General features: G+C 37.0%; 1 protein-coding gene across 20 annotated transcripts in view; it reads left to right on the forward strand.

Moving 5' to 3' along the window:
* Positions 1-13,098, forward strand: part of LOC129727253 (TLD domain-containing protein 2) — a 494,969-nt gene that overhangs the window by 437,980 nt on the left and 43,891 nt on the right. Inside the window, exon 1 of one of the 20 annotated variants that reach the window (XM_055684887.1) lies at positions 5,263-6,159. The exons of the other annotated variants lie outside the window; for them this stretch is intronic. Coding sequence (XP_055540862.1) covers positions 5,917-6,159 — 243 coding nt within the window. The 5' untranslated portion in view covers positions 5,263-5,916. Of the gene's footprint in view, positions 1-5,262; positions 6,160-13,098 lie in introns of those variants that run through there. 20 annotated transcript variants of the gene reach the window in all.

The following is a 13,098-nucleotide window of genomic DNA, read 5'->3' on the forward strand; positions in this document are numbered from 1 at the left end:
ATTTCATTCACTTATCGCATAAAAGCGTCTAGGAAAGATCGCGTACGGTATACGCACATGCGGTCGTGTTTTGGATACCATCCTCTAACTTTTACTCGAACATTTTTAAAATTATCGATGCTCGGCTAAACGCAACGAATCACTGTAGATAGTACGACTCTGTAGCATTTCGCAGTGTATATCTTTAGGCATCCAGTCACCGTACTCATGTACATATGAATGGCAGGACAAAGTTTTTCAAACACCCCTAACATTTGAAGCTATGGTCACAATACCGTTTTTTAAACCTCAGCGCAATGTTTCAACTCGGTCATTTCACAACAAATTTTTGATGTTTTAACACTCCTGGAAAGGGGAAAGATAGGTCAATAAAATTTATCAGCAACGGCTGACTCTTCTGCGTGTAATGGAAGGGCTGTCTCAAGTCGCAAAAATAACGTCCGCACAGTAGTGTGTGTAGTTGATAGGGGTGAGTAATAGAATAGGCGGCAGTGGCATGTAATACGATTGGAGATTCTGGAACAGTAACACCGTCCCAGTAGTTTTGTTGAGTAAAATACCATCCCGGAGGCAGGGAGTTTGCGGGCTCAAGTACCGTCTGGATGCGTTAAATTTTTCCAAGTCTGTATCATATTTTTCAGTTCGATTTTTTTATGGAACATGCTGAACTATTTGAGTCAAAGTCTGATTTTTTATGCTTCTCTAAGTAGTTTTTCAACTTAACTTGAAATTTGCCACTTATATTTGTAAAAATAATCTACAAATTCACTAACGCTTCCAAAGTATTCAAAAACGGATCAAATAGATGGAAAAATTCAAACCTGGTTTCGTGAAAATGATATATCTTGAGATTGACTCATAGTACCTCGGGGTGATTGTATTGTTGTATTTTACGTGATATTTTTCAAGGATCACGATTAAATTGTCGAATTCAAAATAAAAACGGCTACATTTGCCAAAAAATGGGAATTCAGTTTGAGATACAAAAATAATATATCTGACAACACTTTCGGCCGAAAATTATATTTTTATTATTATTATCGATAATTTTTTTCGGACATCTTAAGTTTATGAGTTGTAAGAATAAGAATGAGAAGACAAAGAAGGGGTTCCACAGAGCGAAGAGTATTCCAATCGCCACCAAGATTGTTTTTTTTTTTTCAAAATTAATCTAGATGAATAATTCCCCCAACTTTGAGCCATATCTGTGACGGGCATGGACACTTCGTATGAAACTGCCCCTATATATTTCCTTCCCAAAACGGCTAAATATGAAGAATCGGATGAAAAATGACCGAGTTCACAGTCCAACAAAAATTGTGCCATAATACCCAAAATATCTGTTTCTTCCTAAAAAATACATATCTCAGCTAAATATCAGCCGATATTGTTGATAACAACTTCTATTTGATTCGTAATTGAATATACTTTCAAAATCCAGTATGTTTGTAGTACTGTTCTCACAAAAAAGCCGAAAATTTAAAATTTCGCTGAGATCCGAAAACGTTATTTTGTCCATAACTTAAAATTCAAGGGGTGTCTACAAAATTTTCAGTATGAGCAAGTGTTACACTTAACAAGACCTACAATCTGTACGAAATTACTGGCCGGGTTCATCGCTTCTACGTTTGTTTACAGAAAATTCATTCAAGTTTCTAAAAAAGTTATCTATCTAGGGGCACCAAAATTCAAAGGAACGGTTAAAAGATTATTATCTTTCATTTTTCCAGTTAGAGCTCTAGAGCAGAACCTGTGTTTACCAGTGAGCAATTCTCGCTGAAACTAGGCCACTAGGTGCTCAAAGTCTTTAAAATTTGATATAAATGCACACAGTTATTAGAAATAGAGAAAAAATGATAATGCCATTTTTGTTTGATCGAATTTATTGACCCCTTGGTCACCAAGGGGCTGAACAGTTTTCAGAAAAGTTGCAATTTTTGCAATTCTTGATGTTTTATTCGAGCTGTATCTCTAAAATTTGTTATGTAAAGTACTACAAGTAGCACTATTCATAACATGTGCATCCACTTGGTCTTAGTAGACAGGTTACTACGTTGATTGCACGGTGTACGTTGAATATTTTAAAACTCAGCTTGGAAAATAGGTTCAATTGCATCTTGTAGTTTTTTTCCTCAGCTTTCCAATGCTGGTCTCAGATCGAAAATCGGTAGTTGCGAACACGGTCAAAACTGCATTTTTCTGATATAATCCAAGATGGCGACCAAATTCAAGATGGCTGCCACAATTCTGATCACTCCCAATGAAAGCCCTATCATTCCTCTTTACAGAATAGTGCTACTTGTAGTACTTTACATTACGACTTTTAGAGATACAGCTCAAAAAATACATCAAGAATTGCAAAAATTGCAACTTTTCTGAAAACTGTTCCGCCCCTTGGTGACCAAGGGGTCAACAAATTCGATCAAACAAAAATGGCATTATCTTTTTTTCTCTATTTCTAATAACTATGTGCATTTATATCAAATTTGAAAGACCTTGTGCGCCTAGTGGCCTAGTTTCAGCGAGAATTGCTCAGTGTTATAAAACAGAGTAATTCCTCAAAATTATTGCTGACAATATTTCTCAGCAAAGTCGTGCATTACTTTTATTTCATGATGCACGGCTCATGAGTTATAGTTTTAGACGAAAGGTTACATCTTACTTTAGTAAGGTGGCATGCTATGGAAAGTGCAACGAAGAAGTACCGTTTTATTAAAGGGATTTCGAATACGAATATCTTGATCGATAATTGAAAAGCTTTTGAAAATTGTGATATGATGATTATCTATTACAAAATCGCTTCCTCAATCATCTGTTAGCGTCGGTAATCATGGGTTATATCACAACTGCACTTCGATAATGTCATCACAACATGTTGACATTTTTTTACGAGTAAAAAATTCAGAATAAACATTGGCTGTCCTAATATAATTCGATTGCGTTGGATAATACAATTGTTACAATCTGTAACAATCATATAAAATTATAATAATTTTAACAAGTCTCACAGTTTTAATTTTTGAACGTTAGCTAGGTTTTTCTACACCCCGATTTTAACAGACTTGATAACAGTGCCAATGAATAGAGGCCTAACTCGATTTTCCGGAGGCACGATTATTCGGAGGCTCGATTATTCGGTGCTCGATTATGCGGAGAAAATGGTTCAAATATCCGATTTCTCTTCAATTTCGGATTTTGTTTACAATCATGACGATTGTCTTTTTGTCGATTTTATCTAAAAATGACAAAATTAATGCAGTATTTTGCGCTATATGCTGCGTAGTTTACTTAATCAATAAAGAGAGTACAATATTCTTTTTATCTACAAACTGACTGTTCTCTATGAGGAAAAATAAAAAATATAGATAAAAAAAGGCTCGCTCATCCGGAGAGTTTAATTATCCAGATTGAAATACTTTACAAAATTTCGGATAAGCAATTTTTTCAAAAAGATTTAATCTACTAACAATCTTCTACAATATGGTATTTTTGTATTATAAACATTAAGGGAGAACTGTAAACAACCCACCGGTTGAGTATAAACGCAATTTACAACGTTTCTAACAATTTTTAAAGCGACATTGAACGTGTAGGACGATTGTAGGCTTTATATAATCTATGTTTCTGACGAAGCTTATTGAAAACTATTCGATTTCAATGATATTTTTGATAAAAAATTATCTTGGCTACCAAATATATCGAGGGCTGGAACGCCCAAGTCCGTAGCCAAAATGCACCACAACAAAGGCTAATATGCTCCAAAGCGGAAGGCTAATATGCCTCTTCTAGTAAGGAGCGCTTGCTGTCTCAGGAGTAAAATCAAAAGCAAATCAAAGCTAAGTTGTCAAGCAATCTTCTGCAGCGCTTCATAGTGCATTCTATCCCAAATTCAATTTCGATCGTTTTTAGGTAAAAGTTGATGAAAGTGAAATAAATTGGAATATGGATAATTATTATAAATTCCACAAGTGTGAGAATTAGAGGAACCACTGTTTCTTTTTTTGCATTATCTGCAGATCAATTACCCAAAAAAACATTTCTACAGGTTTTCAAGTATTTTAGTCATTAAAACGTGCTTTTTTATGAGAACTGCAAAAAACTAAGTTTATATGAGAAAAATGAAGAAATATGTGAGTATTTTAGGGAATTGCTAGCATGGGCCATCATACCATGCTGGTGCGTTCTGTACGGATCTCCTCTACTTGGTTTTCGAATTCCTGACGGTTAGCGAACCGATAAACACTTTTGCACGGCTAATGAATTAAACATTTTCAATATTTATCTCGGTGCCCCCTATTTGTGTTACATTTTGCTACGCCTCTAATAATGCTTAAGTCGATTCAGTTAACCTGTGCACAATTGTTATTCACATAGCTTAAAAGCTTTTCTGCTCCCTTTCCATGCACACGGCTATGTGTTACTTTTACCCCATCGCCGTTCTCTCGCATCTAATTTAATCAGACAAAAATAGCGTCGAATTGTCTTCTAGGTACCTACGAGTAGCTTTGCGCCGTCGAGTATTCTGTACTCAAAGCTGAAGAAACCGGTTCCACACTGCACCCGTTTGGTGACGCTGGATGAACTCAAGTGGGTGGCACTGGTGTCATATTGATAACGGAAGCCGCAACAATGTTGGTAACTGTTTTCCCCTGCTTGAGTATTCCGGGAGGTTCACCGCCTAATACGTGTTTCACTCCCTCAGTGGGGCAAGGGAGAGATTCAGAAATGAACTTTTGCCAATGGAACAACCACACCGAAAGCCTTCGGCGACGTGTGAGAGTTCAGCTGTGCAGTGAGCGACTGTGCGTCCGGTGAGTGGATGTAAAGTCACTGACCGACACAGACACAGCGCTGTACCAACGCGAGAGAGCGGTATCTTTACCCCATTAGTTCTTGGAGCCAATGCAACACATGTCTTGATGGGTGGGTAATCTCAGCACGCGATTGCGCCGGTGTTTGCGCGCGACAGGGATGGCAGACTCCAGGTTTGTTATGTTTCAGTTACAACACTGTTTGTATCTGTCTTGCAAGCGGTTCGCTTGCGTGACGAGTATTTTTCTTTGGTGAATGTGGAGCGTTTTAATAGCTCCAGTTCAACAGTCTGATCTACCAAATAATTGAAGTTCGCGGAAGTAATTTATCGCTATGAATTGCTCTGTTCATAACAGAGCTTAAAGTTATAAATGGAACTGGCAACTGGGCGTCCCGTGTCGCATACATTAAGCAGTGCAGTGCAGTTTGGCATGGCAGCTCTGTTGGCATGCAGCGCTGATCGCTGATATTTACACCTCTTTTCTCGACAACCCGGCGCCAACGTGGTCTCCGCACAACAATCTAAGACAGAAATGTAACTCGAGAAATTGTGCCCACGTTTGCAGTGTTTGTTTCAATATTCAGATGTTGAATGAAAAGCATTCAGGTTATTCGGTTTCACGCAGCTCAAGCGCAGAACGGTGACGGCAAGCTACCATGTGACAGTGTTTCGTTGGACACCGGATAAATTATCCGGAAAATCTAGACAGTGTCAGTAGTGTTGCGATCAGTTAGTGCAGAATTCTAGTATGGTGGTATTAGAATTTTCTTTTATGGTCGGTTTACTAATAAAAGAAACAGTGAGTTGAATCAAACGCGAAAAATGGTGTCACGCGACTCATTTCACTGAAATAAAAGGTCTCTCCAGCAGAACTGCTCCGTCGGTCAAAATAAAACTTTATTCGCCGACTGGTGGTTGTGAGTTCCACTGCCACCCAATCACAGTCGGGCCAATAGGGGAGTATATGTGTGTGCGTGCGTATTATTCTCCCTTCAAAAGAAAACATAAACACTCGAGCATAACCTCAAACAGTGCTTTGCTGGCGGCGGTGAAATCGGTTGAACGGATCGATACATTCCAGCGAAGGTCGGTTTCCCGAAGAAATGTGGCAGCTATTTGTGGTCGGAGCACTGGTTGTGCTCTACCTAGCCGGTCGACGATGGGGACGGACGGTTTATTATCGATGGGGTCGGTGGATGCCATTTCGCAGGCTGGGTTTTTTGAGCAAAAGTAGACCTCCAACACCTCCGCTACACGGAAGGGAGGATAATTCGGCAGGTGCTGGTGAGAGCGAGTACCTGTTGCCAACGACGAAAGATGATTTCGACGATGGAAAGCTTCACACGGTAGGATTTAGTAGCGGTCGTTGTTATCTAGTTCACAGACACGAGGGCCACATGAGGTCTTATGAGTTGCGAACTTTTGCTCGCTGATAAAATATGTCTGTCTAGGTTTTATAAGTCGTACACGCAACAGCTTGAGCCCCAAGCAATTATTGCGTTCATGTAGTTCTGTTTTAGTAGTCTTTTTAACCTTTCTTCATAGAATTTTTGGAATGTTAAATAATAATGGAAAAATGTACCAATCGGTTTTGATAAAAAAAATACTCCCGATCAGACAATTATAACAAACGGGTAACATACATATATCTGAACTTGATAGAAATAACAAAGCCTGTAATATTTTTTATAAGCCAGAATGATAAAAAGTACAGAATTATATCCAGTTCTGTTGTCATACAGTTGAATATTTGAAAGTGTGTATTTTTAAAGCATATTTATAACAAAATTTGTTGTTTGATTAGTTATAATCATGATATTTTTGATAGATAAGGTTTCTATTTTGAATTGCAAAAGTACCCAATAAAAGAACTACTGACATAGAACTGCTGTGATGGGGTGATGATCCTGTATCGATTACAGAAAAACGAGTTTTTTGTGTTAAATTTTTAAAGCAGAGGCTAGAGATACTGATCACAAGAATTGATAAGAATTATACCGGTTTATACCGATAAGATTTATTGATAAAAGTATTTACTCTTAATCAAACAATCTTATTTGTACGGGTAGATTAATCTTGTATTCGTTGAAAAACATGAAATTGTGGCTTGTTTACATATGGCACATGGGCCCTTTTCACATGTTTAGCAAGAGATAAGTAATTATAAAACATTGACAATAGTAGAGAGGCATTCGCAACACAATAAAGTGAACTTGTAATTTCTAAAAATCATTTCCCCAAACACAGAAACTTTTTTCGTATTCTCTACTTTTCAACTTCAAGTTCTAAAGTTATAGTCACTTTTTTGGCATATAAATAAAACCAAATCATGATTTGGTTTTGTGTTCTTGGAACTTAAACTTTTAAGAGATATAAAATCCATTCTTATAATCATAATGTCGCATAATTCTAATAATTTATTGGCAACATATTTCTCATTATTAATGACGCTGGTCGACAAAATGAAAAAGAGTGCATTCCAAAAACTCAAACCAAAAAAAAAAAATAAAGATTATAGCTATTCAACCATTCCCACGAATGTTGGTGCTCTAGTCATTACCAAAACGTGTCAACTTACGCGAGAGTTCGCATAGTAATTGATCGCCGGGTTCGTCGCTTCAACGTTATGTTTATGAGAAAACTCATTCAAGTCTTTGAAAAAAAAGTTAGAGGCTAGGAACACCAAAATTCACAGGGATGAGCGAATAGCTCTAATCTTTTTTCTGGTTTGAGCTTTTTGGAGTGAACTCCAGTGTAATCTTCCTAAATAGCATAAGTTTTTTGCTATATTTTAAAATAAGTCTGTGAATTATAAATTTGCTCTGCACTGTTCGGTAAAGTTTAGACATGCTCAACCGGTTTTAACATGATGTCTAATATGTTTTAATGTTTTCGGCAATTGTATTTTGTATTGTTGAAGTATGTGTTCCATTTGTGTGGGAAATATTTACCCCCCCCCCCTTTTTCCAAAGTAAGAAGGGGTGTTTTCCAGAAACCAGAAGTCGCCATCTCAAAATTCAAAATTGTTTCTGGGGTCGTTTTTTGGTTTCTGTGCATCATCTCAATCATTTTCAGGTGTTTTTCGGAAAAATATGTGTTTAACTTATGTGGGAACCCCTCACTCCTCCCTTTTAAGAGTAAGGGGGGGGGGGGGGGTGCCAAATCATCATAGAAATATTTCTTGTACTCTAAAATCTTCACATTCAAAATTTGGTTTCATTTGGTGCTTGATTAGTTCTAGGGTAATGTAGATTTTTGTGTTTCATTTGTATGAGAGCGCCTTCTTTCAGATCAAACCAACATAAAAACATGTCTTCCACCCTAGAACCTCCTCATGTCAAATTTGGTTCCAATTGCTTGATTAGTTCGCGAGTTATGCGAGGGTATCAAACCACCATATAAACATGTCTTGCCCCCAAAAACATTCTCATATCAATTTTGGTTCGTTTTGCTTGATTAGTTCTCAAGTTATGTAAAAATTTGTGTTTCATGTGCATAGGAGTCCTCCCTTCAGAGAAGGCAGGGGTATCGAACTATCATAGAAATATTTCTTTCTCCCAAAATCCTTTACATTCCGAATTTTGTTTCTTTTATTTGATTATTTCTTGAGTTATGCAGAAATTCGCGTTTCAGTTGTATTAGATCCCTCCCTTCCGGAGAAGGTAAGGGTGACGAACCATCATTGAGATAGATGTAAAAACCTTTACATGCAAAATTTGCTTCCATTTGCTTAATAGTTATCAAATAAGCGGAAACTCGTGTTCCATTTGTATGGGAGCCCTCCCTTCGAGAGCAGAGATGGATGTTGAATTATTTATTGCCCTTAAACACCTCCGCATGTCAAATTTGGTATTATATTCTTGAATATCTCTCGAGTTATTTGTGAAATTTGTGTTTCATTTGTATGGGAGTCCTTCTTTTCAGAGAAAGGAAGGGTCGCAAACCACCATAAAAACCTTACTCTGCTCCAAAAACCCCCTAAATACAAAGTCCAGGGTGGCCACCCAACCGGAGAACCGGGAAAAACCGGGAATTCCACTAAATATCGCCAAGAATACTCACAAGCACAACTGTTGGGTAAGACCTGTGCTCGAAAAAAAAACACACCACACAAGTATCCGCCAAAGTTTATTTTAAGTCAGATTGTCTTGAAACTTTCAGGGAATGAACTAATACATATCAATTGTGTTTCGGCATAATTACTTAATTCAATTTCCCTCTTATCGCTGAAAGCCCGCACGTTTTCCTTAAAACCCCTCATAACATTTTGCGCAACAGTGGAGCCGACCTTTTCAGTCACTTTTATCCATTCTTTCTTCAACTCAAACATGTTCTTAATCACCTTGATGATTTGACTTTCGAACTTTGGCCTCCGTTATGGCCCAAAATCTTTCCACCGGACGAATCTCTGGTGAATTTGGTTGGCGGTTTTTAGTACACAAAATACGTGATTTTCTCTTTATCAATCCAACGCTCGCGCGTGAGGACCGGCCAAAATAATGTCTCGCCTCCGTGGTACCGCAGGAGGGCAACAGACGCGTCTAGAGGCATTTGGTGCGATAAATTTCACTATTGATGGTACCCGTTGTGATGTACGGTTTACTCAGCTTACCGCCAGAGATAGTATTTGATGGCAAATTTGTCCACTTTCTTCTTCCTAATGTCTCCTGGAACATCAAACCGTGATGTTTAAACGTAAGACTCTAGCCCCAATATCTGCTTTGCGGCTACCTTGATGTAGGTTTTGTTATCCATAACCAAACACATCGGTTTCGTTAACCACTCTCGATACAGCTTCCTTGCGCGGGATTTGGCCGCCGTGTTTTGTTGATCACGCCAGTTCGGTGCCTTCCGGACCTTGAATACACGAAGCTGAACGAACCAGGCGGAACATATTGCCTTTGGAGCCACGCCGCGAATCGGAAGGTTCAGAATACGCTTGAAATAATTCGACACCCTCCGGGCCTTCAAAGGGTCAGCTGTCTTCGATTTCACAGTGCAACAAAAATTGACTTTTTTTTTCTGCATTGGCTTCTATATATAATTTTTTTGTGTATTTTTGTGCAAAACTAAATTTTCCCGAGTTTGAACATATTTCAAGCTAAGGGACAACAATGGCGCCATTTTGAATTTTTAATTTTTGTGGTAATTCTTGTTGTTTTTTCGACGCCATTTTGTTTTAAGGCCTAATATCAAAATTCTAAGAGTTTGTCCACATATTAGCATCTTTTTACCCATCTTTTGAAAAAAAAACAGATCTTAAATCGGACAAAAACTGAGCTCAAAACGGTAATTCTACGAAACCGGGTTTGGCATACTTTTAGTATATTTCAAAAACCAATATAATTTCGATTATTTTTGAGCATTAATGGTATTTCGCTAATATCTTAAAGTGGTAGTCAAATTATATCTTATTTTGAGTAAAAAAGTCTCAGAAATCGAATGGTAGGTGTCTAAAAAAAAAATTTTGTATTGTAGGGGAAACAAAAATTTTTGTATTGTAGGGGAATCGGGGCAAAATCGACATTTTGCTGACATTTTACGTTAATCAGACACCTACCATTCGATTTCTAAGACTTTTACACTCAAAATAAGACATAATTTGACTACCACTTTAAGATATTAGCGAATTACCATTAATACTCAGAAATAATCGTTGGACTTTTAGTGACAGTAGGATCGTAGAGCTAGCCCCGCAGTTGTTCTGTACACTAAACAGTAGGCTGTGAAGTTTGTGTTAACAGACAGAGGTAGCACCAAGGCTTTGCTTTGCTAGTTGTTGATCCTTTACGCTCGCAATTCACATAGCCGATATGTTGAACTGATGAAGTCAAAAAAGAAGGAGCAGTCTGATCAAGACGAAGAAGCCCGGAAAAAAGGCCGATAGAAGCGAAAAAGGCAAAACCTCTCGCGGACACCCAGAGAGAGACAGCACTGATGGATGACGAGGTGCTTGCGTTGCTGAAGTAATGTGTTAGAAGTGTTTCGAAAATCTGATTGGCCCGATTAAAATTAAGTTTGTTTTTTGAGAAATGTGTAACATTTTTTTTTATATATTGATTCTTATATGGTTGAGGTAAGAATTGTTCCTACAACCTAAAAAATACTCGTAGACAAGATCTCCTCTCAAAAAAGATAAATCCGTCACATTTTTCGTTTTTTTTTTATTTCAATAGGGCTGAACACGTTTCAGAAATGACTTTGAACAAATTGGGATTCAAATCGAAAGTCACGCGGTTTTATCCTTAACTTGTGAAAAACTACAGAAATCAGAAGTACAATTTACCGGGAAAAATATTTGAACGACCGGGAAAAAACCGGGAATTCAATTTCGGATTTTGAGTGGCCACCCTGTAAATAACACCGAGACGAAAAAAAAAAGAAATATCTTTGATCAAAGCTTGTGTGCAAGTTATGACGTTTGTAACTTGCACTCAAATAAATGTTGAAAAATAACACTTTATTATTATTATTATTTATTTCGCTTGCCTTTCGACGACCCTCTCGCTGTCACCTGGCTTGTTTGTTGCTAAATTAAGCATTTATGCTGTTGGAAAACCAATTAAATGAACAAAACGGTTTGAGTTTTTTTTTTTCTCCCCCTTCCAATATTCAAGATTTTTGAAGGGGGGAGGCGGGGGTGGTGACATAAAATGAAAATAAAATTTGTAACGGCCTTATTGACAGCTTTGTTATATACTTTTTGTCTATAATTTCATTTTTCACACTTTTGGCATTCATGACATTTTTAATATTTTTTTTTATCCTCATCAAAAGATTGGTTGTTGTCACATTTAAATTTTTATATAATTGACATTTTTAAAATATATAATTTTCGACAATTTAATTTTGAATATCTGTTTTTGGACATATTTGACATTGATGTCATTTTTAACATTGAGCTTGAGTTTCTAGCATGTTTATTCTTCATATTGCAGAGTACTGCAAAAAATTAGTTTCCTATGACCCTCTGACGATAATATGATTACCCTGACAAGATAGTCTAATTAAATTAAAAAATAAAAATTAATTTCAACAATCTATAAAAATCTGAAAAAAAATCAGCAAATTTTACCGCGCTTAGACTCGTTTCACAGCAACAACGGCGCCATTTTAAATTTGTGAGAAATTGAAAAATTTATATTGTTTTTTCGACACCATCTTGTTTTAAAACCAACATCAAAATTCTAAGGGTTTTTCGACATGATAGCATTTTCTTACTCATCTTTAAAAAAAATCTTATATCGGGAAAAAAATCACCTCAAAAAGGTGATTTTACGAAAGCAGTTTTGGCATGGTTTTATATTTCACAAAGCAAAATAATAATAATAAGTATGTAACGCATGGATCCGCTAATATCTAAACGTGGTAGTCAAATTGTGTAGTATATTAAAAATAAAATTCTCAAAAATTCCACTTAAAATGTCAGCAACAAGTCAACATTGCCCCAATTCTCAACGTATGATTAATTTTTGAAATCTGCTATAAGTAATATTAAAAGTTTAATCGATACTCAACAATACAATAACAATTTATCTTCACATGTTCCTTCCCCTTTTGTGAGGGTGGGGAGGGGTCTCACATTCTTCAGCTATGAAACAGAATCATCGCGTCTTCAATAAAGATGATTCATTTGAAACGTATTATGCCTTTGATATTCTATTTGTCACTGATCGCAAAAGGGGGAGTCAATTCATCAATGTGGTTTCATCATCAAATTTGTTTGTTCCCAGCTTTAAATTCTGATGATTCTTAGCTTGTTTCATCTTTATTTTACTCTTTGTTTAGATTCAGAATCGAATGAGATAAGACCCAATTCTCATGCTTACTGATGAAATGGTGAACAACATCAGCGAAAATGCATTGCTGGATCTTGATCTTGTGCAAGAATCTCCAAACTGGCATGCAATTTCGATTTTCTACTCAATTTAAAGTGTGAACATTTCACCGCTTGTTACTTTTTTAGTTGCAACCGCCTGAACTTTGCAAAAAAACCGTGATTTGTCTCTGTGAACCCTGGACATCCTTGAGAAGTGAGTGATGCCTCTGTTGTGTTTTTTTTTTGTTACTCGTAAGCACACAGGCAACCAACCTGTTGCAAAATTCAGCCCCACTGTCTACGAGCTGCCACAAGCTTGCCTTGGGACTGGTGCAACAACAAAAAAGCCTTCCAAACCGATCGTGCTTGCTAATATTCATTCTACGTGATGCCAACCTGGTATCACGGTAGCAGCGCAATTCTCTGCTGTAGTTAGTTGCATTCAAATTGAGTGATTTATACTGTA

The sequence above is a fragment of the Wyeomyia smithii genome, chromosome 3, assembly GCF_029784165.1.
Source record: "Wyeomyia smithii strain HCP4-BCI-WySm-NY-G18 chromosome 3, ASM2978416v1, whole genome shotgun sequence".
In the NCBI taxonomy this organism is placed as follows: Eukaryota; Metazoa; Arthropoda; class Insecta; order Diptera; family Culicidae; genus Wyeomyia; species Wyeomyia smithii.